Here is a 24,846-nt window from a genome sequence, read left to right as displayed (position 1 = left end):
CCCGACCATCTAGGATGTTTCGTGGGGCAGAACGAGCACTCGTAGATTCCACCATGACTGTACTGCCTGAAAGCCCACGATTTTTTTCAGGGAGCTTACCCCACACTACATGCTCATGACCAGGGGACAAGGTAACTGCATGATGGAGCTTGACTGTTCCTACAATATCTGGAACGGCTTCTCCTCTCCAACGTTGCATGCCAGCTAGCATAGTCAAAAAGTCATCATCATCTGAATTTATGTCACGTTTCCGTGAAATTATCTCCCAATATCTGTCAGTTTCTTTAAGTCTGTAAACAATGTATTTGATCACATTTGTCCCCAAGATTAAATCATCCACTTGGCCAGGGACAACTAAGGTGGGCACAATAACATCGCATCCATCCGACAGTTAGTGTCAAATCACACACACTTTTGGGAAAAGCCCTTTGGCCTCCACAGCCAATGAGAACAATGTCAGGGTTGTTATCCACGGCACCATTCAAAGCACAGCAGTAATGAGCATGTCTGCAACTGCATCACTCAAAGTGCAGGCCATTGAGCCAGTATCAAGCATAGCACTTACTGTAAATTGTCCATTAATTACTACAGGAGTATAAAAGAGACTGTCTGAGTCAGAACGTGTAGTTCTGTACCACTATCTTAGATGTTTTAAGAACATTTGCACCAAAAGCAGAATACACACACTCAAGATCAGGAATTTCCATGAGGGTATTGTGATCAAAGCCTACACTTCCCCTCTCCGAATGCAGGCATTCTCATTTCCCGAAGAAGAGGTAGACTGGGTGCCCTCTGTGCTTATTGGGCAATTCTGTTTGGTGTGACCTGGTGCATAACATCTGAAACACAAACGTTCAGCTCTGCAGTGTATGCAACTTATCGTGGCAGACCTTGAACTTTGTTGAAAGCATTGTTGGGTGCATTATGGTACATTTGGCGAGGACGCTGCTCCCTAGTGGTTAAACCATCCAAAACTTTAGACAGCATATCAGTCATGCGATCCAAACTTGGATGGCTAGCTGGATCTAGAGCTTGTGAGGGTTCCACTGAGTGCTGCTTTAGGTTTTTCAGTTCCTGAGTTGAACCATGTAAAAACATTTACTATGATCACAAACAGCAGCATTGTTTTGTCTCATGTTAGAAGGTGGAGAAATTATCTGTGCTTTTTTTCTCTCTCTGGAACTCACCAATCTGTTCCTGCACCTCCTTAGCAGTCCACTGTCGAATGGGTTTGGTCTTAAACACATAGACAAGGCCTGGGTCAGGGCAGTTGCTACCTCATTACTAATGTCTTCCATGTGTTTGCCTTGTGTCTGCATTAAACATTCATCTGCAATGTCTGCAGCTTTGTTAACACGGACCCAATAATCTATGGGGCACTCATTTTGTTTTGGCAGTGTGCTGTAAAAATCTGCAAGTGGCATGCTCGTGTAAGACAGTGTGCTAAAGTTCTGTTTTAAAATGCCATAAATTATGCCAGGGTGGCAAGTGACATCTAGTGTTGGGTCACTGCGTAGAGCAATTTTGACAACGTCTCTAGCTCTGCCCCTGAGTCTACTCATAATTTCCTCTGCATGATCACTGTGTTGTACATTTCTCTTCCTTAAGTATACCTGTACTGTTTCCACCCACTCATTAATGTTGCATACATCTGACCCATCCCCTCTAAACATTAGCGGATTCTTTGTCAGTGTTCAAGATAACATTAACCCCTGAGAGGTTGAGAGATGTGTTGTCTACATCGGAAGCGCAGCACGAGGAATGATCTTTAACAGTGTGGGAATGATCATCAAACTTCCCCGAAGATAAGAGTCTGGCAGTGACAGTGTCACCAATGTGTTTTCCCAGCTCTTCAACCATTGTTCCTAATTCTCTAACTGCATTGTCAGAATCTCTATCATTGAAAGCAAGAATATACTGTAAACAAAACGGTTTATGAATATGAAATTTACTGTTGACAAGAATTAAACTGTAATATCTTATACATTTGCAACTGTTTATTTTACGGTGAAATACTGGCAGCTGTGGTTGCCAGAATTTTACTGTAAAATAAACGGTTGCCATGTAGAAGATATTACAGTACAATTCTTGGCAACCGTTTATTTTACGGTGAAATTCTGGCAACCACAGCTGCCAGTATTTTACCGTAAATTTTACATTTTTTTCTCAGTGATTATACAGTAATATGCTGTTTTTAATATTACAATCTATTACCATTGCCATGTCAGTTTTTTAATTTATGGTAATTCAATGTTTATTCTACAACAATAAGCTAGTTCTTGCTTTACGGTTGCCATTTCACAGTTTTTCACTGTAATTTTCACGGACATTTTTTACAGTATTCAATGGTGAAAAGAATATTATTCATGACAAATAAATGTAGAAATTACAGTTTTAGCCGTTATCCAAATAATATGGAAATTTATTAATGGCTTGTGTATTTAACAGTAAAAAAAAATATTAATCACAAAAAATGAATGTAGAAATTACGGTTTTGCTTGTTTAATAAAAATACGGAAATGTAATACTGGCTTGTATATTTTACAGTAAAAACATGTATTATTCACAAAAAATGAATGTAGAAATTACGGTTTTGGCTGTTATCTAAATAATACGGAAATGTAATAATGGCTTGTATATTTAACAAAGAAAAAATGTATTATTCACAAAAAAATAATGTAGAAATTACGGTTTTACCAAAAAATTTCTGTTATAAACACAGTGCAAGAGAATTTTACGTTGAAATAATGTATTTTTTTCCAGAGAAAATGTGTAAAAATTAGTGTATTGGATGATATATGAATTTACGGTATTTTGTTGTTACCGAAACAGTATTTAGCCTTTTTAGCGTTTACAGTCTTTTACTGTCATGGTTTGACAGTTTTTCACCGTAAATTCTATGGACATTTTTTACAGTGTAGAAGCAAGCACTAGCAACAGCACCTTACACCAATTTACAAACTCCAAAAGCAAGCAAGCTCCCCACAACAGGTGAAGAACAATTGGCTAAGGATATGATGATTACACGTCTAGCTTACTGGGTATAGATAATTATGTTTGTGGTAACTACATGTGTTTCTGTGAAATGACTTTTAGGTGGTACTTGGGAGGTTTTAGTTTGGTCATTGGTGGTACATGGCCTGAGAAGAACTGGGTTGAGTACTAAGGGATGGAGTATAGGGTGGATTATCGGGTGGAGTATCAGGTGGACATGGAAGCCCATTCCTGCCACCTAAAAAAATAAAAATAATCCAGCACATTTTTTATTATTAAGTAAACTGTTATCTCAATATTTTAAGATAGTAATTCATTATTTTAAGCTAGAAAGTCATTATTTTGACATACTATCTCAATATTTTGAGATACTAAGTCATTATTTTGAGATACTAGTTGACTGTACAGAAACAGAAGCTCTAAAGGAGAACAAAGATTTGGCTAAAAAAACAGTGAATCAATTGGCATATTTAACAAATAAACTCTTATACAGCTGATTATTAATATACAAGCCGCTGAAACTACAGCACGCCTTGGAACTGCAGATCTATAACGGCTGGTCTAGAACTGCAGTTGGCTGTCGTTACATTCCAAGCTGCTAGGTGGCGCACAGTGATGATAGTAACGGCGTTGAAATAAATGGAGTTACTAACGCCATTACTTTTTTCAGTAAGAGTAATCTAACTAATTACTCTGACTGTAACTATAACACAGTTACCATTTCCGACACCCCGTTACTGCACGTTATTTTAGCAGCTGAATGAACATTTTTTAACTTCGCGCATACAGACAAAGGGCTCTATCTACACCCCGCAAGGCGTGTAGCGTGGCGCGTTGCCACCCGCGTCAACAGTCTATTTCTACGCCTTGCAGCGTCCTTAACATAGCGTTGGACTTTTGGAATATATTAACGCTGATGGGAGTGGTGGTCTGGTATGTGTGTTGAGGTAAATTTCTGGCATGTTTCTATCTTGGCAGCGGAAAAAAGCTTTGCGCGATTGATCATCCTGCTCTCCAAAATACCCCATACCATCACTTCTTTATCAGAGAAAAATAAACCTCACCCACAGCCTTCAGCAGTCAACTATAAAATAAAATATACTTTAAAATCTGCACAGTAACTATACATTATTATTAGTTATATTTATTTCTGTCAGTTATAAGGATTTATATTTATGTTTAGTACACAGGCTAAATAACTGTAACTTAATATAGCAGACAGGCAATCTGCTGTTTAAGAATTTCAACAGATGCTTATTCTCACTCAAAAGCTGGAGTTTTTGAGGAAAATTAAAAGAGAAAAGAACTTTGACTGAACATAAATTTATTTTAGTTAACTTTGCTATTATTTAACCGAATTTCACTTTTATATCTGAAAAAGAAAGCGCATTGTCACCCTGGAGTCTGGTGCTGCCCGTCAATTATATAAAACTTAAAACATTTGAAAAACACAGAAATATACAGCTATATGTTAGCATTCGTTTCTTATCACCAGGACAAATTTATTAAAATATTAAATATATTAATTAATTAATTAAAATCTCGTCCAGCGCTCTAAAATGTTGCAGGCACGCAAAGTGGTGCTTGGCGCAGCGCGCGCGGCATTGCGCGCAGAATAACCTCTGTCTTCTAAATAAAAAAGTTTTAATGTCGGACAAGTTTAGTTAAATTCATGTTATTAAACTCACTAAAACCAACAAATGTACTGTTAATTAATCAAGAGAAATCAGGCAAAATGCGCTGCGCCTCAGTTCAGTTAAATAAAAATAAGTAAGGACCTGTAAGTTAATCAAATATTGTCAAATATTAAGGATAGGTTGAGGTTTTGGTGAGCTGTTTTCATGATTTGAAACTGAAACTAACTTTTATTCTGCGCAAAAAGCCTGTGATTGTTGTTTTTGTCCATTCTTTTGTTTTGTTTATATATACATTTTTCCTTTGAGCGTGGTTTGGTTTGTTTAATTTTTATCCCCAGAAGCGTATTTGTTTTTTCCGGGTTTTTTTTTTCAGTATTACAAGTCTTAGTAATTTTATTTAGTCGTGTGGAGTTTTTCGTTTCTTTTTTTTTTTATTATTGGTTAGATTATATTTTTGTCAACATTTTGGGTTTATTTTAGTTTGTTATTTTTTTTTTTATAATAATAGTAATTACATAAAATATTTTCTTTTGTTTATTTTTTTTACGGGGCGAAGTAACCCAATAGTTACTTTTAATGGTAACTAGTTACTTTTATAGTGGAGTAACTCCGTTAGTAACTCAGTTATTTTTGGGAGAAGTAACTAGTAACTATAACTAATTACTTTTTCAAAGTAACGTGCCCAACACTGGTGGCGCATGTCTATAACTACAGCTCGTCTAGAACTGCAGGTCTAAAACTGCGGTTGGCTCTCCGGATATGCAACTGGATGATGTAGTTACTGGAGGAAAAAAAAACTTTTTTTTTTTTAGTTAAAATATTGAAATATTTTAATTAAAGCAGTTTTATTAAAAATAATAAAAATGTGCTGGATTATTGAAATTTTTTTTAGGTGGCGGGAATGGGTTTCCATAGGTGGAGAATCGAGTCAACTATGGGGTAGAGTATTTGGTGGATTACCGTGGTATGGGGTGGATTATCGGAATCTGGGTTAGTGTGGGATGTAGTGGACTGTTCTGTTTAAAAATTTAAATGTGCTGTAGAAATTAAGTATAATGTAGGACAGCTTCATTTGTTGCAGACATTTAAAAGTCTCTGCATTAATTTCTGTCTTCATATAAAACTGTGATTGTTTTATGAAAAAACTGGACTTATAGACATGGGCGTGGTAGTGGGGGGTAAAGTGGACCTGACTACCCAGGGCCCGAGCAGGGGTGCAACTACATACTTTTACATACTTAAAATATTTTCTAGATGCACAATATCAGTTATTTAATACAAAAAACAGCGTTGGCAACCCCTGTTGTATAACTTATTCGTTTTATGATTCACCATCTACTTACTTACTTGTTATGATCGATTGTATTGTAAATACAGCACCTGTCCTGCAGATGCGTCACGACGAAAAAAAAAACATGCCTGATTAGTGCTGTGCTTCTGTTTTTAAATGTGTATTATCGGGTATGTAAAAATCCGGGGCTCAGCCCATATTAGTTTATTAGCTGATAAGTTGGATCCAGTGGAAAACATACAATTTTAGGGCAGAGACCAGGGTTAAAAAACTCCTTTAAACTAAGTATAGAACTAAATTCTGGCTATCCACAACATCCAGCTTCTAGCTAACTGGTTAGCTAGATACATTTTTGTTAAATATAACTTACAGTAATCCTGCAATCCTAAATTAATAAAAACACAGTATTCATTTGAAAATGAAATAGCTATTGGGTGCTCAGGTACATTCTAAACCTTGATCTGTGTTCTGATTCAGAGACGTGTCTTTTTAACCAGAAATCAGAAACATATCATCGCAGTTTACATGGTTAATTCAGTTACCTTTCTTTTAGAAAAATCGCCATATTTTCAGACATGTTTTAACGTCAGCGCTAATATCCAGTGCAAGACCTCAAAACCCCTTAAAAATCCTCCTCAGAGAGGCGGTGGGGGGGCTGGGGCGGGGCTTCCCTACTAGCCCACAGCGCTCCGCAAAACCAGCAAGCTGATTGGTTTCTCCTGAAAGGCGGAACTTTATCCGTGAACTTGCTCTGTGATTCGCCTTACTAATAATCAGTGTTGGGCACGTTACTTTGAAAAAGTAATTAGTTATAGTTACTCGTTACTTCTCCAAAAAAGTAACTGAGTTACTAACGGAGTTACTCCACTATAAAAGTAACTAGTTACCAGTAAAAGTAACTATTGCGTTACTTGCCCCGAAAAAAAAATCAACTAAAGAAAATAAATTATGTAATTACTATTATTATTACAAAAATAACAAATGAAAATAAACCCAAAATGTTGACAAAAATATAATCTAACGAATTTTAAAAAATAAGAAACGAAAAACTCCACACGACCAAAGAAAATTACTAAGACTTGTAATTAAAATGACCCTGTGACTGAATTTCCTTCCACATGCATTGTACAAAATCTCCATCCCCTAAAGTAAATGTTTCAGCTATCTGTGCACAGCGGTATTGATGTTGCCCCCACAATCTGTAGCGCACATGCTCTGACCTCCAGTATTCTGCAGACTTTGAACCTTTGCCTCAAGCAGACCAAAAATGGGTCTAAATTAATAGTCATTTTGTTGGCAGTAGTTTCTGACAAACATGTCAGCGAGTTTCATGTGCTTTCTCAGCTTTGTCAACCTGCCTAAGGTCATGGCCTGATTATTCTGGTGTTACACCTTTTTATCAAAAGGTCTTGACACCATCATTCAATGTGCATTTAGACCACTCGCCCTGTCAGCAGCAACTTTTTTATAGATAGCTGTGATAAATTTTTTAGCTTAAGCAGCTTCATGTGCTAAGCCCCTGATAAGGTAGTTGGTCTTCCTGAGCATCTTAACCACTCTAGTGGTCTGTAGGCATGAAATAATACCTTAGTTACGCATGTAACAGTGACTCTATGATCTCTCTCTATGCAAGAGGGTATCAAGAAAACAAGTGATGTATGCAACCCCCTTTCTGTCTCAAATATGCTAAACAACAGGATTACATCCACTACCTAATGGCTCTGGCAGTCATCTGCTACAGTTGCATGTGTAACTAGCGATTTTTCAAAGAAATGATTAAAGGCCTCTCAGACTTGAGGCCCACTGAGCAGCCTACCAACCTTAAGTAATGTAAATAGTTATATTGAGTCAAACTTGGTTTTGATCCCAGAGTCTGACCACAGCTTCATACCAACTGCAATTGTATCTTTAAACAAGACACCACTGTGGAACTGGTCTCAAAGTTGGTTGGACAAACAAAAACGTAAGACCTTTACACTGCACAGTGACAATGCTTCTCACAGGTTCTGTTCTTGGGCCAGCCAGTGCATTCTTATCGACAACCAGTTATCGACTGTAAAACGATAATGTACTATGCACAGTAATGACCGCATGTAATGCAGTAATGAGTATGGTTCCTCTAATTACAACCTTTTATTGCACATAACCAAGCTCAAAACTGTGATTCAGCACCGGTCACCCTGGTCACTGGCCTTATTCTTGTTTAAAATTTTGAATAAAACATTACAATTAAAACAAGGTTTTAAGTTGCCTCATAAACAATGTTGTGCTAAGCAGTGACATGTAGGCTTAATGATACATATTAAATCATTTTAAATCTGCTAATATTTGTCTATTTTATGTCCATCCAGCAGTCAGCATTAATATAAAAAAAATATTAAATATAAAAATATAAAAATATTATTTTAAATGTATTAATTTAATAGCACATAATTAGTCAGAAATAAAATAATTTAAGAAAAAAATCATTAAATCAAACCGTTTTTATTCTTGATTTGAAAAAATCTGGGGGGGGTCAGCTTGTTGCACACAAAAATCTTTAGGAAAATAGATTTAAGATTCTTTGGTTTCTTCTGTAGGTAATACAAAAGCTGTATGCACAACACTTGAAAAGTTACTAGAAAAATAACAAACATTCAGGCTATGTTCTGAAATTATTTCATCATACTTAAATGGAATTGTTAATATAATAAGCTTTTGATTGCAAACTGATATGCATACATTTGCTGATGATGGCAGTCATTTATAAACATCTATGTATCTCGATACATAAAGCTTCCCAACTTCCGAGCACAAATTATTTGTAAGAAAGACATATAGCATTAATAATAACATTCCATGTAAGCAAGGCACCTGGACCATTTGGTTTAACTTCTTGACATTTCCAGGAATTCCCACTGACCTCTAAACAAACTCAAGTTAAAAAGGAAACATGTGCACAGTTTGGGTGGGGAGTTGCTTTGTGTTGGTTATTAGACATGGTGTCTCTTCTATAGGAGACAACTTTATCCTCTCTGCAAATTTACCAGATATGATGGAAAAAAGATTCGTCATAATGTAATGTAATAAAACTGCAGCTACAAAAAATAGATAATTTAGCTAGGTCCAGTACTACAATCAATTGTTGAAAAAAATACTATTGCTTTCTCCAGTCCAAGTTTAAAATCACAGCCATTTTATAAACATGCTTTCCAAAACATAGGAAGTATTGCGATTGGAGTTCCGAATCCATTTTTTAGACAGCAGGGCCGGTAAAGCGGTTAAAGTAAGACCTATTTATCAATTAAAGGGTCTTAAGAATGCATGTCTGTTGTGCTGTTTGCTATAAGTAAGATGCCGGTTATCCCAGAGCTGTGTAAGTAAGGAGGTATGCTGTCAGTAGAGTTGCAGGTAAGGTGAGGTTGCCCCATCTTTCCACTTGTGGACCTTATCTGTAATGATGGTGCGACATAGAGGGCAAGTCTTTTCCAGATTGAACCACTGTGTGATGCACTCCTCACAGAAAATGTGCTGTTAAAAACAAAAAACAAACAAAACACAATGTTGCCATTATTTCTCAACAGATGCTTTCTAAACACATGACTAGATCTTTGGATCAAGATGTTTCAGCTGACACTAAACAAATTCAATCAGTTTATCAGTAAAGGCACCATATGTTTAAGACATATGGTTTCACAGGTGTCTGTAATTACCAAGGTGTTATATTAATGAAGGAATGGAAGAGCTTAGGTCTTCATCTTCAGAGTCTACCTCTGTTGTCTGCCAAAGCTTAACAAAATCAACAACAGTCAGTAATAGGGGTGTGACGAGACACTAATATCACAAACGAGACGAGACACGATAATGGGTTCACGAGAACGAGACAAGATTTAAAACTAAAATTTTAAACAAAACGTCAAAAATGAACATTTTTATTTTATTTTACTAAATAATATAACGCAAACATAACAGACTGGTTTCTCTCACACATTGATTTTATAAGAAATAGAAATAAGAATAAGAATAAAAAATACAAATAAAACGTTCTAGGTCTTACATGGTGCAAACAATAAGTGCAAACCACAACCAGTCATATTAAGTCTATGGTTTGTGTTTTTTTTCTCCTAAATCTCTTGTAATTTAACTATGCAGAACCTTATTAAGACTCTGCTTAAAGTGCAAACAGAGACAGAACATTTTTTTAATACAGTACAGAGCTAAGGGATTAGTACAACTGCCTATGAAACAGTCACGTGTAGGATTTACTTACAGTATACGTGTATATATATATATATATATATATATATATATATATATATATATATATATATATATATACACACATATATATACATATGTATATATATGTGTATATATATATATATATATATGTGCAGTGTTTAAGAGACCCCTCCCCCGGCAGATTTCTCTCCACCCCCTCTCTTTGAGCATAACGCGCCACCTGATTGACGGACAGATTTTATTCACGTGCGCATTATAATGCAGCAGTCAAAGGCAGAGGGTTTTAATGCGGCTTTAAAACAAATATAATCTTCTGGCTTCAGACCTAAACGAGGATTACTGGCGACTGGATTGATGATCTAACTTTTACTGATATGTGAAGCGAGCAGTCTGAGGTGAGGTGAGGTGTGTGTGTGTGTGTGTGTGTGTGTGTGTGTGTGTGTGTGTGTGTGTGTGCTGAAGTAACTTATAGACCTGTAAAAAACGCTGCAGTGAAACAGTCTAACGCACTCTTTCGATTCTAAATCAGGAACCGTGCATCCTATAAGAAATACAGCTAAATATGCTAGATAACTGATATTTGAATATTTAAATTGGCATATTGGGTGTCTATATTGAACCTATAATTATTCATAAACACAGCTAGATATTAATTATGATATTTTTCTGGCCCGCCGGTGAGCCAGGGCGCGTTAAGAGTTTAAGACTGTTACTCAGGCAAGTATTAAGTATTAAGATGGTTGTTTATGTAGCTGGCTCGTGTATTTAGATCTGTATTGTGTACACTGATATAGACGGCAGTAATCCTGCTCCATAGCGTTAGCGTTCGGCTCGGTTAGCAGGTTAGTCAGGTTTGGTTGTTTACTGTTTGCTGTTTGAGCAGAAAGGCACATTGCTGCTGCACTACCAGCACTTTGCTATGCTGCTCCGTTTTGTCTGTACGTTCTGCCCACGCTGTTTATCCCGCTATTTTTTACTCCCGCGTTCCAAACCCGGAAATGGTATTGGCCGATACCCATTGCCGATACAGATACTGTGTGTAAGTGCCAGTATCGGTGCCGATACCAATACAGTAACCCTAATCTTAACTAACACCACTAACCTCACAACTTCTCAGCTCAGTAAAGGTGCTTCTTTACCAAATGCTGAGCCAAGTTGCTCGTGTTCCTTCCTTTGCACTAGAGAGATTTTAAACACTGTTTGTAAAATGGGTTAGTTGTGTTGGTTTGGTTCCTGTCATCAAAGATATAAGCAAAATATGCCCACACTTTACTCCATGAGCTGTTTTGTCCACAATTGCAGACAAGAGAGGTCGCATTTTATCTTAGCCATTGCCATTCTACGTACGTTGGTGCTCGTGTATGTGTGTCACTCAACTAATCAAATTAGTACAATTAGTTTACACATTTTTTGTGAAACTAACTGGCTTTGGTTTGCTTATTCTACTGTAGTCTCCATCATTCTGACCTTAAAGCCTACTGTGGACAGTCGTCATTGACATTAGATTTTGGTAAGGCTAAGACTGTTTCCTGCTGTTTTAGGTTTATAATAGTTGACACACAGTTCTGATCCTCATGTTGATAATCCGAAAAAAAAGATGACAAACGTTATAAATAAAGATTAGGTGCAGACAAAGCTTATACCTGCATTAACAGAGCAATTAAACATAATTGTAATTGTACTCATAATTTAGGTATCAGCTTAGCACACATCAAGTTTGCTACCAGAGGTAAAAAGGTCAGAAAGACTGTAAGCTCACTTGACACAGGAGGACCCGAGGCTGCTTAAAGTCAGACTGACAGATAGGGCAGGTATCTCCAGCCTCTGTGCACTGAGACAGAGTGGCAGGGCCCCCATTTACCTACAGAGAAAGCAAAAATCAGGAAACATGAGAGACATAATTGATCCTAGATTTTGTGTAGATGGGCAGAGTAAAAGGCTGATCATAAAACATGTAAGAAAAAAAAAATCCAACAATCAAATCAAACATGTTTTACACTTTGAATTACATAGCATACATTACTAATATACTATACTAAACACAATACTAGGATGTGTTAAACTGCAGTTTTGAAGATATACCTCACAACTGAGAAAGGTTCGGACTGTTTTCTTCAGAGATCCCCACTGACCATAAAGTCCCAAAAGCTGAAGCGAAACAGATTAGCAACTTAAACACAATCATAAACAACAGCATTACATTAAAATGAAGATATCTAAAGGGTAAATGTCAATTGTACATAATTCATTATTACTTACTTATGAGTACACACTGCGTTTCAAATTATTTTGCAAATTGGATTTAAGTGTCATACAGATAATTTTTTTTTGTTTCTCAATTAAACTCATGGATGGTATTGTGTCTCAAGGCTCTTTGAATGACTGAAATCAATCTCAGACCCCTATGATAATTAGTTTGCCAGGTGAGCCCAATTAAAGGAAAATTACTTGCTTGCTTACTTGCTTAATACATGTAAGGATGCTAAATATACAGTCGCTCTCTAGAACAACTGTGGCCTTCAGCCTGAAGCTGATGTCGCCAGACGATGCCCAACCTTCTTTGGATGTTTCGACCCTTAACCACTACACCCACCAGTCGGCGGGTCAGCAGTGGTGGCCAGGTCAGGCCAGGCTTCCATCTTCATGTTCCTTGAAGAAAGTTGGGTCTAATCTTCCTTGAAGAAAATGACTGCTCCCCTGCCCTGATGAACTGCAACCTTGGTGCTTTTGGCTTGTGGTGTTTTTTCCCTAGCCTGCTCCAAGATGTCTGCGATCACTCTGAGGACCTGGTCATGCTGCCACCTATATCTCCTCTGCGTCAGAGCTGTTTGACACCCAGCCAAGATGTGGGAAAGTGTACCCGTCTTCCCACACAGCTTGCATAGTGGATCCACCCTCAGTCCCCACCTAGCAAGGTTCACTGGTGATGGAGTGTGTCATAAACAGACCTCAAGAGAAAACTTATAGAGAATGGCTCCAGCCTCCAGAGTTCGGTCCATGAGACCCTCCTTTTAGGGAGGTCCCATTTGGTCCATGTTTCCTGGGTTGCTTGTCCGACAGCTTTCGCCTTCCGTTTCTCCTCTACTTGATGACGCACTTCAGCCTGGAAAAGCTCTCTCCTATGCTGCACACTTGCCTTCCCCCACTGGATGAACCGGGAAGTTCCTAATCCCTGCCGCCCTGTGCAGATATTGCCAATATTGCCAATGTTGCCAATGTCCCTTAGCTCCAAAGAACTTTCAGCCTGACTGCAACCTCTGCTGCCCACTTATGGCCTGTTCTTGTTGTTACCCCAGCGTTTCGGACTGGTTCATCTCTAGAGTTTAGGAGGATCATTGCCACTCTGCACTTGGCCACCTTAAACTCCTCAACCACAGATGAAAGTGGAAGCTGAAGCTGCCCTGACCGGATATACAGCCCCACTGCTGTAAAACTGGGTGGGATACCGAGCCAACGCCTCAGATGTTTATTCACTCTTTTCTCCATGCCCTCCACAGTAGTCATAGGAATCTCATAGACTGTAAGTAACCACTTCAGCCTTGGTAGAAGCCCATGCTGATAAATCCAAGACTTAAATTTGCCTGGTAGTCCCGATACCTCCTCAGCCACTCATCTGCCTGTTTTTCAGTGCTGGAGATGTTATTCCTATCACTGAGGGTGTCATCACACCACTTTCCTAGGCATTTGATGGGATTCTCTTGGATTGTTGGGCTCTCTTCACCTTGGATCTGAAGTCTGACTGCATTAGTCAATATCCCCCTCCTTATAACCATACTCCGACTTCCTGGGCTTGAAGGTCATCCTAGCCCACAATGCCACGGCACCAAGGATTTTCAGGATCCACCTTGCCTGCACATGAGTATTTGTTGTTATTGTAAGGTCATCCATGAATCCTGTCAGTGGGGGTTGCCTGGCCCCTGCTGCTGTCACTGGTCCCTTTGCCTCCACTGCTGCTGCTGTAATAAGGAGATTCATCCGCATGATGAACAGGATGGGGGAGACCTTGCATCCTGTTACAAGGGGGTGTGACACTGGTGACCTTTGGGTGGCTGCCCAGATCTTCGTATCTGCGGGAGTCACAGTGGGTTGATCTAATGACTTCCTCAACCTCCTCTTTGCAGCTGCTCAATGCTCCTGATCTAGCTTCCCCTAACAGAGTCTTGGTAAACCTGTAGGGGTCTTTGATGAACCGAGACCTCTTGACTTATCTCTCCTTCCTATGTTTTCGTGTCTGCTCCGCCCTCCTCAGCCTGCACAGCAGGTCTCGGAGTCCAGATGTAAGGCTTTTAATCCCCTCTTTTTTTCCTGTGCAGCACTCCTAAACTTCCTGAAGAGGATCTTTAACTCTTTCCTCAAGCTCTTTATCTCCTTCTCTCTCCGATTGAGCCCAACTCCTTTGGGCTGATGGTCTTCCTGTCCTCAATACCAAACCGCTCCCTGGCCATGTTATATGTAATTGCCGTCATTGTCTCGATTTGGTCCTGGCTTGATGTATCTTAAGCTCTTTGATGTTCTTGCATCTCTTGCCACATTGGCATTGGATTTCTGGTGCCAACCCTGTTAATGTAGTTTGGGTGAGCCTTCTCATTAGCCGTCTGTCAGTCCTAGTCATAACCATTGGGTCTGTCTGGGTGAGTCTCTCATCCTCCCCCCCTCTCGGGAGACTCTGGCGGTATTGATCTGTTTGGTTCTCTGTAACTTGCTTTGGTTGCCCTCTTGCGAAGGATGTTCTACATTATCAAGCAGGCCACAGGTTTCAAGCAACATGGAAAAGAAAAAGGATCTCTCTCCTGCCGAAAAGCTTCAAATAGTGCAATGCCTTGGACAAGGTATGAAAGCATTAGATATTTCACGAAAACTTAAGTGTGGTCATCGTACTGTGAAGAGATTTGTGGCTCATTCAAAGCACTGACAGATTTGTGCAGATAAAGGCAAAATGAAGAAGGTTTCTGGATGGTCCAGATGGATGGAGTAGTGGATGATTGGTGGATGGCCACCATGCCCCAACAATGCTGCGACATCAGCAAGGAGGAGGTGAAGTCATGTTTTGGGTCAAAATCATGGGGAGAAAAGGTGGTAGCCCCTTTAGGGTCTAACCACTTTCTTCCATGGTACAAAAAGAAGAACTGTGCCTCAAAATCACCTTCATGCATGACTATGCACCATCTAATGCTACAAAGAATACATCTGTGTCATTGACAGCTATGGGTATAAAAGGTGACACAGCAGCTCTGGGAGTCTATTTTGACATCCTGCAAAAAAATTCAAGCAGAAACTCTCCAAAAATTATACGTTCAATGGATGCAAGAATTGTGAAGGTGATATCAAAGAAGGGTTTCTATGAAACTTGGCCTGTTAGGATGTTTTTGATTAAAATTTCAGTGAATGTGACCTCCAAATGCTGCAAATTTAACAAATGACCATTTTCAGTTCTTTACAACCTATAAAATGTTCGGAAACTCCTCTGCGCATAATAATTTTGAACAGTGCATTTTGAGTTTTTTTTTTTTTTTTTGAAGAATATACTGTTATCATTGGGAGGTTAGTTCAATAAAATTAGATTTATACTCTAACAGGTAATGACTTAACATCTTGACTGTCATTTGCATCAACCATTTAGGAAAATGAGGGGAAAATATCATTTGCATAATAATTCGGAAGGCAGTGTAAGAACAGGTATATTATTTATTAATCATTTTTTTTGTTTGCTAAGGTGGCTCTAAATTGGGGTTCCTGTATTCTCTAAAGCAGAGGTGTCCAAACTACGACCCACGGGCTATTTGCGGTCTGTTTCCTTTTTTGGAGCAGCCCACCAGGTATTTTAGAAATAGAATGAAAGTTGGAACGCTGTTAAGCAGCTTTTTATAATGTTAGATTAAAAGTTTAAATGCTAGGTGTCAGAAAACGGGCCAAAGAGTTTAAAAGCGTCGAAAGTGCTTAATTGTAGTACAGAAAACAGGCCAAAGAGTCTAAAAGCAGCAAGAGTGCGCAGTTGTAGCGCAGAAAACGGGCCAATGAGTCTAAAAGCGTAGAGTGTGCTCAGTTGTAGTGCAGAAAACGGGCCAATGGGCCTAAAAGCGGCGAGTGCGCTCAGCTGTAGTGCAGAAAACGGGCCAATGAGTCTAAAAACAGCAAGAGTGCTTTGTTGTAGCGCAGAAAATGTGCCAAATAGTCTAAAAACATAAATATAGTTTGAGTCTGTGGCCCGTGACTGCGCATATATTTCTCCTTCTGGCCCCCAACAAAAAAAAGTTTGGACACCCCTGCTCTAAAGTCTTACCTTCAGAATAAGGTAGAGCAGCGCTAGCAGAACACCCAGGGTCAAGTCCACAGAACTGCCCACTTGCCGATAGCTGACCAGATACCGAAACCAAGGAGGCACAGGTACAATCACTTGATATACCTGACTAACCTCTTCTATCATCATATACCACTGACCCTAGCAACAACAGAGAGAAGAAAAAAAAAAATCACACATTCATTCACCTTAAGAGATCCTAAAATAAATCAAAGGGTGAGGTCTATTGGAGGTCTTACCCGTCTTCTGTGTACCATAACAGGGGAGGGAAGAAGAAGAATAAGGCACTTGAATCCCATGAAGACAAACTTTACAGTAAAACTGGTAACTCCAACAGCCCACAAAACCTCCCAGAAATCCAGCTGTTCAACTTGGGGGTTGACGAGGATGAGGCTAAGAGTGGTAAAAACAATGTGGCCAAATTATACAATCTGAAATACAACATAACATTCAACCATTTTGGATGAAGTACAGTTTCACAAATTAATAACAATGTGTATTTTTCCAAAACAAAACAATATTAAGAAGAATTTGCAAACCAATAGTAAAGTGACTCCGCCTGAAATGCGTAGTAGAAAAGCAGGGAGGAGGCTATCAGGAAGGAGAGAAGCCAGAGACACTGTAGCTTTGACTGTCGGTCCTTAAGGAAACAAGAGATTATTCAAATTAACACCTTTATATTAAGTACATCAGCTATGACTTAAATAGTAGGACCTTTATTTTTTTTTTAGAATTTCATTTGTATACTGTAGTATATTTACAGACTTTTAATTAAAACTAGCCACAACCCTGCATGTTCACAGAAAAATTAGTAGATCAACTACAACTGTGTCTGTTTATGGCAGTGTTAATGAGCTGTGACAGTCTTAATCTGAAATCTGTTTGTATAAATTAATTTGAGGAATAATCAATGCTAATAGAAGAGAGGTTAGTTCATCCACTCTTTACCAGAAACAGGCCATAATCTGAATAATAAAGCACTTTTTACATAATTTGGTTTAAATAAAACTAAACCAGTTTTAATAACTAAAATGTCACAGTAGGGAACCATTTCTGTTACACTGAATAAAAATGTTTGTTTAAATCTGTGATTAACTTTAAAATTTAGCTATAATTTTTTAAAGATATAACTATAATTGAAGTAGAAAATAAGGGCAGATGATGGAGAGAAGCTGAGGAGGAGAGTGGGGAAAAAAACAGAAAGCCGAACGAAATTAACTGTAATAATCCCACTGAAGTCATTTTTGTATTTGTATTGTTCATTATTATATTACTCATATATTTGTATATAAGTCATTATTGTATTATTGTAAATAAAATGTGTGACTGCGTAAACTTGCACAAAACTGACTGGTAAATTTTCTTTTACATGAGGTTAAATAACATAGGTAAGGTTTTATTTAGACTAGTAAATATTTTCAGACATGTTTTAAAGTAAAATGGATCAGTATCATCTGGTTTCATTGATTTAAACTTTGTTTAGCAGGTAAAATATTATCTACAAATCAAATGTGTTAGCTTCTTTGTCAACACTGACAGTAAAAGACAGATGTATGATCATTATGGAAAAAATACAAGGAAATTATATTTCAAACAAGAGGATTTTTCTAGAGTTAAACTCAAAAAGGCTATACATCGCAGAAAAGGGTAAAGCAGGAATTAATGGATAAGTTGGGATTTGTCTCTGTGAAAACCTATACCTTAAAATAAACAATAATATAAACAAATAGTTATTGCTTGTAAATCATCATACAGTATGCTTTTGTGGATATAAACAATTTATTCTGAACAGTTTTTGGTTTATATTTAAGCAAAATATATTAATTGCGAGATTAATTCCCTGAATATCAGAGATTTTTAGCAACAGCTGAAATCCATGCATTTCCACTGAATTAATTTTGCATTCTGTTTCCCTATCCTACCCATTCGTTCGTGCTTTTCAGATTTATCGTGACTTAATGTCAAGATGTTGGCGCCCGGAGAACTAGCTGAAGGTACTGTGTGTATAAACGAATGTGAAAGAGTTTACGGCTAATCTAATCAAGCATTGATTCCAAATAGGTACATGGGTACTGTTTGGGTATGTGATTTCACACCAAGTTTGTCTTCAATGGCTGTTTCCTTACAGTTTTTTTTTATTGTTTTTTTTTTTTATTGGGCAAAAATTTAAATAAAATAACACAAAATGTACAGTGGTGCGAAAAAATATTTGCCCCTTATAAATGTATTTTATTTTTGTCATACTTACATTTTTCAGATTATCAAACAAACTTTAATATTAGGCAAATATTACCTGTGTAAATATAAAAATCACTTTTTAGATGAAGATTTTATTTATTAAGGGAAAAAACTATTCAAACCAATCTAGCCCTTTGTGAAAAAGTGTTTGGAGGAACAGTTTTTGGAAAGCTGATTGCAATTTTACTAATCACATCCATGCCTGATTACTGCCATACCTGTATAATCAAGAATTCCCTTAAACAGAACCTGTTTGACATCATAAAGCGGCTAAAAGATCTCAAAAAGCAACACTACACTGTGATATGAAGAAATTCAAAAGCAGATGAAGAAACAAAGTCATTGATCATCTTAAGAAAAACTTCATTTCTAAAGCTTTGGAACTTCAGTGAACCACAGTTAGAGCTAATATTCACAAATAGAAAAAAACATGGAACACTGGTCAACCTTTCCAAGAGTAGCTGGCCGATAAAAATTTTCCAAAGGGGCATATACAACTCATCCAGGAGGCGACAAAAGAATCTAGAGCAACATTTAAATAAATCTCACTTGCCTCAGTTAAGGTCAGTGTTAATGATTCAATAATAAGAAAGAGACTGGTCTAAAATGGTCTCCATGGGAGAGTTCCATTTCATAAACCACTGCTGACCAAAAAGAACACAACAGCCCTTCTCACATTGGCCAATGTCCCTACGTAAATATTTCTTAACTTAAATGACAAAAGAGGAACTTTTAAAAGGTGTGTGTCCTGCAACATCTGGCATAAAACTAACACATACTTTCAAAAAAAGAACATCATACTGAACGTAAAACATGGTGATGGGAGTGCAATGGTCTGGAGCTGCTTTGCTTTCTGCTTTAGGGCCTGGACAACTTTAATAGATAGAAGCATGTCCGTTCATCTGTTTGTGACCTCAAGCTCAGACGTACTTGGGTTCTGCAGCAGGACAATGATTAAAAGCACACAAACAAGTCCACCTCTGAACGGCTTTAAAAAAAGGAAGGTTTTGGAGTGCCTTAGTCTGATAGAGATGCTGTGGCTGATCTTCAACAGGCTGTTCATGCTCTAAGACCCAATGTGGCCGAATTAAAACAATTCTGTAAAGAAGAGTGGGATAAAATTCCTCCAAAGACATGTGAAAGATTGATTGCCAGTTATCGTAAAAGCTTGATTGCAGTTGTTGCTGCCAAGGGTGACACAACCAAGGTTTAGGGGCAATCACTTTTTCACACAGGGCTTGTGTGAAAGGTGTTGCCTTGTGTCAAATTTAAGATTACCAGGTTTTTGGGAATCATTGTTAATGATAATTTAAGAGCAAATAGAATGTGATAGTAGAAAAATAAATAAATGTAATGGTATAATAAGGAGGGTTAGTCATTTGGATAACACAAAATGTCTTCTTAATCTTTATTACAGCCTTATTTATCCATATCTTTTATACTGTAAAACAGTTAGGGAAGTATGTTTTGTACAAGTCTTAGTAAAATTCTTTTTCCTTAAAAAACGATTTTTTTTCTTCAGATTCTCTCTATAATATTAATATATTTCAAATCTGTTTTTATATATAAAGTGTATTTAAATGATGGAAATATCCAAGATCATTTTAAAAATGATTTTATTAGAAATTTAAAGAATGTTCAACTTGTCAGTATTTTCATCTTCCTAATAGAATTTAAACCTCCGTTTAAAACTGTTGAAAAAAACAGACCCTCATTCAATATCCTCAGCAGCTATTTTGAAATCCTGTTTCTGGATGGTCAACATTTGGAAAAATCGCTGAATGCCAATACATAATAAAGGCAAAAAAATCCTCTAATTATTAGTTAAGATTGCAGCTGAGCTAAATTTATGAATTGTTGTTTTTTTAATACAAATTCAACTGATAAATTTTTAAATAAATAAACACATGTTTAGAATAGATTAAAAGATTGTTCTCTACCTGCAGAAAAACTTGTGTCTGAATGTTTTTATTCACATAAAGAAAAGTCGTAAACAGACCAACTCCGACAGCCAGCCCTGTAAGAGAGTGATGAGAGGAAACACACTGATTAAACCACACAGGAATAAGTACAGTTGGAGTGTCTGATTAGGACAGTTACCTAGTGCGTGCTGGATAACGAGTTTTGCACTGAGAATCACGATGAATGGAAGACTTTTTTGCAGCCAGCGGAACAGGTAGCGGAGCTCTGAGAATGAGGCGCTGGACTCGCCTGTGTCCGGCTCGTGGCCCGACTGCTCCGCCTCGGGGTACGGCTGTGTGTAAACTCTCCCGGAGCCGTGAGAATGAGTGTGAGCGTGGCTGTGAGCTCCGGACCGTGGTCTCCGTGAAGCTGGTACACCACTGCTCTCTGCCGCAGAGCTGCCGACAGCCACTCGGACATCGCCGGGCTCCAGAGAGGTAACCGCTCCTGACCCCGATGTTCTGCTGAGGTGCTCTGGTTGCAAAGCTAGTGACAAACCGCTGCTGCCATCCTGAGAGTTCAGTTCGGTCGGCATTACCGTCGTTTCCCCAGGTTTTAACCCTCTTCTGGACTCACTTACGTTAAAGGCTCTCCTGCAACGTTCAGTAACATTCAGGAAAGGTCAAAAACAAGCCAACAACTAAGCGCCAAACGTGCACATATATTTACACCCCACGAATATGACCTGACCGAGCTTCTTAGCTAGAGTTAGCTAAAAGTATTAATGAAGTGCAGACACAACCTAACCTAAGCTAACCTAGCTCTCTGAAACATTTAGTGAATGCTAGTTAACTAGCTCAAAATACTAACCTAGCTACCGAGCTAATTAACATATGCTTAATACAACGCAGCTTTAACGCTAGTACTATTAGCTACACCTAAATTATTATACAGTCTAACATTTAGATAAAGTCATACCAAACTACCTGACATTAGCTAGCCAAACACGAAAAAAAATTGTTAGCATACGACTATCTTGGTGCTAAATGTGTTAAAATCTCAATAACTAACCTTACCTTTCATACTGAGGCCGGAGTTTCATGTCAAACCGCTGATCTCCATCGAGAGAACTTTGATGCTTAAAACGGATTAACAACGAGAAAAATATATATATACTGTTCACAGATAAACACCTCTAAATCAATCGCCCCCGGAAACACCGTCTGTCCAGCAGCTGAAGAATCCGAAACATCCGATCCACACAGCGGCCAACATGGCTGACAGTCCGCCGCTGTTTCAAAATAATAGTTCATGAGTTTTCAATTCGCCCAGCGTAAAGCTCAGCTTTACCAGTTACAATAAGTGGTGGAGGAAGTTCACAAACTATGTACTTCAGTTAAAGCAGAGATACCTAAGACAAAATATGACTCCTGTAAAACAAAAAGACCCCCAAAATGTCTAATGTTTAAAAGTATGTACTTAGATATCAAAGGTAAAATTAATGTGATTTATTATGGGCCTAATGTCCGATTATAATTTCTATAATATGATTTACTTTTCATTATAGGTAAAAGAAAAAGACTCAACTCACCAGTCTTTTTTAACAGAATGTCAATAAATACACTGACAATGTCTGTTAAATGTTAAACACAAAAGCACTGAAGACAAACCATTTCAATTAGGTAAAAACAAGTGGCTATAACTTTTTTGAACAAGCAATGTGTCAGTTAAAGATTAGTTTAATAAAACTTATATAACTTGCATAACTAAACACACATTTTACAAAAACACTGATGAGTTTTCTTTAAATTACTGCACCAATATTCCATAATTTATGCAGATATAGGCACTCCCACAACTTAACTTTGCTGCCCTAAACCACTGAAAAAGCAACGTTTTTTCCAGGGGCCAAATGGATTCAAAATGCAATATTGACTCTGACAACCTAGCTGTCTTAGGTACCTCATCCTCGTCAGACTTTTCATTTCTTGCTGCTGCGAAAAACATGGTGAGCTTTGTCAAGCTTTCTGTGCTGGACTTCCTTTCCTCACATTTAAGGGGGGACCATCCTACCACTCGTCAAACGGCTTTTAAATTAATTTTAAAAAGTCTTTATACATCCACATAGGTTTTATATATTCAGGAGTATAGCAGTGCCACTAATGGAAGCAGTTAGAGTTCATGTAAGCTTGGGTGTAATCTGTAGTGGAGAGTAAGATGGATGAGGAGCAGCTGATCTGTGGTGGGTGATGGAGAAGCCTGACTTCAGAAACTTCCATCAGTCTGGCGGGACAGGGGACATGAGAGCCTGAGGGTCCAACATCCCTCGGTATCGGGATGGGATTAGTTTTAACTGGATTTATGTAAAACAGAGAAGTATAAAATATTAGCAGAGTGTAGCTAATGACTCCGGCAGATCTGAATAAAACAGCCTAACTAAAGAGAGGGAGCCAGAATGTAGCATAGACACGGAGGCACCCTGAAACACCAGCATCCACCCACTCCACCGTCCACAAACCTGAGTGACCGTGTGCAGTGGGAGAACAACAGCACCAGCATCTCAGTTTACCACAATTCCCTCTGTCCATGAACCCCTGAATCTGCAGCCTTATCTAAAGGGAAAAACATTAATTACCAAAAGCTAAACTAAACAAGTAAGTTTTCAGTCTAGACTTAAGTCCCAAACATATTCGGGGAGATTATTCCAGAGTTGAGGCGCTTTATAAGAAAAAGCTCTTTCTCCTGCAGAGCTCCTCTAAATTGTAGGAACTACTAAGAAACCAGCACCCTGAGATCTAAGTAATCGCGGTGGTTCATAATAGAAGATGAGGTCTCGTAAATACTCAGGAGCGAGTCCGTGTAGGGCTTTATAGAAAAACAGGAGAATTTTATAGTCAATGCGAATTTTGACTGGAAGCAAGTGCAGTGCTGATAGTACTGGACTAATATGCTCAAATTTTCTGGTTTTAGTAAGGACCCTGACTGCAGCATTTTGAACTAGCTGAAGTTTATTTAAGTTACTGCAGGAACATCCTGACAGTAGCTCATTACAATAATCTAGCCCTGAGGTAATGAAGGCATGTACAAATGTTTCTGCGTCATGCAGGGATAAGGCATTTCTTAACTTGGCAATGTTACAGAGGTGTAGAAAAGCTGTTCTTGTAACATTGGATATGTGTTTATCGAATGCTAGGTCTGAATCTATGATTACTCCAAGATTTTTTATTAGCTGCTGAACCAGGTGTGACGGAGAAGTCGGCCAGATTTAGCATTAAGTCTGATAATTTATTTCTAGTAGCTTTTGGGCCCAGTGGGAGAACTTCTGTTTTATCACTATTTAATAGGAGGAAGTTGTGCCACATCAATAATTTCACATCTTTTACACAAACCTTGACTTCTTTTATTCTCACTTTGTCATCAGGTTTGGCTGATATAAAGAGCTGCGTGTCATCCGCATAACAATGAAAATTTATGTCATGTTTTCTAATAACTTTGCCCAGTGGAAGCATATATAATGTAAATAATAATGGTCCTAAAATAGAGCCTTGTGGAATTTCATATCTTACCCGAGTAAAACTGGAAGACACAAACTGATAACGATCAGTTAAGTATGATTTAAACCATGATAAGGCAGTTCCAGTTACACCAACCATGTTCTCTAATCTTTCTAAAAGGATCTAGAAAGATCTTTTCTATCAAAGGCTGCGCTCAGATCCAGAAGTACCAGTAGGGAAACACAGCCTTGGTCGGTGGCAAAGTTGTTGGGCCACAGCTTTTTCTAAAATCTTAGAAATAAACGGTAAGTTTGAAATAGGTCTATAGTTAGACAGTACACTAGGATCAAGATTTGGTTTCTTGATCAAAGGTTTAATTACAGCTGTTTTAAAGGCTTTGGGTACATGGCCTAGGGTGAGGGATGAGTTTACTATCATTAACAGAGGTTTAATTATATCTGGTAGTACCTGTTTTAGTAATTTTGTGGATCAAGTGTGCAGATTGTGCTTTTTAAAGAGGAGATCATTTTCTCTAGTTCTAGCTGTGGAAGTGGGTTAAAGACTTCCAACCTTACTTTGGTAACAGAGTTTTGTTCTAGATCAGCCACACCAGATGACAGAGAGGATTTGCTGTTTATCTGTTTAATTTTATCCCGAATGTTTTCAATTTTACTATCGAAGAAGTCCATAAAAGCGTTGCTGATGTGAATGGCTGGAATCTGAGGTTCAGTACCTGCCTGGTTTTTAGTTAATTTGGAAATAACACTAAAA

At 38.0% G+C, this 24,846-nt stretch overlaps 1 protein-coding gene across 6 annotated transcripts in view; it reads right to left on the bottom strand.

Annotated features, from left to right (window-relative positions):
• rnft1 (ring finger protein, transmembrane 1) overlaps positions 1-21,844 on the bottom strand; it is a 47,137-nt gene extending 25,293 nt beyond the window's left edge. Inside the window, exons 1-9 of one of the 6 annotated variants that reach the window (XM_007238996.4) lie at positions 21,658-21,830; positions 20,780-21,234; positions 20,620-20,696; positions 16,981-17,081; positions 16,681-16,834; positions 16,424-16,582; positions 12,226-12,291; positions 11,903-12,004; positions 8,391-9,432 (exon numbers count right to left, since the gene is read on the bottom strand). In XM_007238996.4, coding sequence (XP_007239058.1) covers positions 9,298-9,432; positions 11,903-12,004; positions 12,226-12,291; positions 16,424-16,582; positions 16,681-16,834; positions 16,981-17,081; positions 20,620-20,696; positions 20,780-21,234; positions 21,658-21,683 — 1,275 coding nt within the window. In that variant the 5' untranslated portion in view covers positions 21,684-21,830 and the 3' untranslated portion in view covers positions 8,391-9,297. Of the gene's footprint in view, positions 1-8,390; positions 9,433-11,902; positions 12,005-12,225; positions 12,292-16,423; positions 16,583-16,680; positions 16,835-16,980; positions 17,082-20,619; positions 20,697-20,779; positions 21,235-21,657 lie in introns of those variants that run through there. The other 5 variants (XM_049469137.1, XM_049469136.1, XM_049469140.1 and 2 more) reach the window with 5 other exon arrangements.
• Positions 21,845-24,846: the final 3,002 nt, after the last annotated feature.

Source organism: Astyanax mexicanus, chromosome 20 (genome assembly GCF_023375975.1).
Source record: "Astyanax mexicanus isolate ESR-SI-001 chromosome 20, AstMex3_surface, whole genome shotgun sequence".
Classification (NCBI taxonomy): Eukaryota; Metazoa; Chordata; class Actinopteri; order Characiformes; family Acestrorhamphidae; genus Astyanax; species Astyanax mexicanus.
Note: the sequence above shows the minus strand (reverse complement) of the source record. Positions and strands in the feature narration are given on the sequence as shown.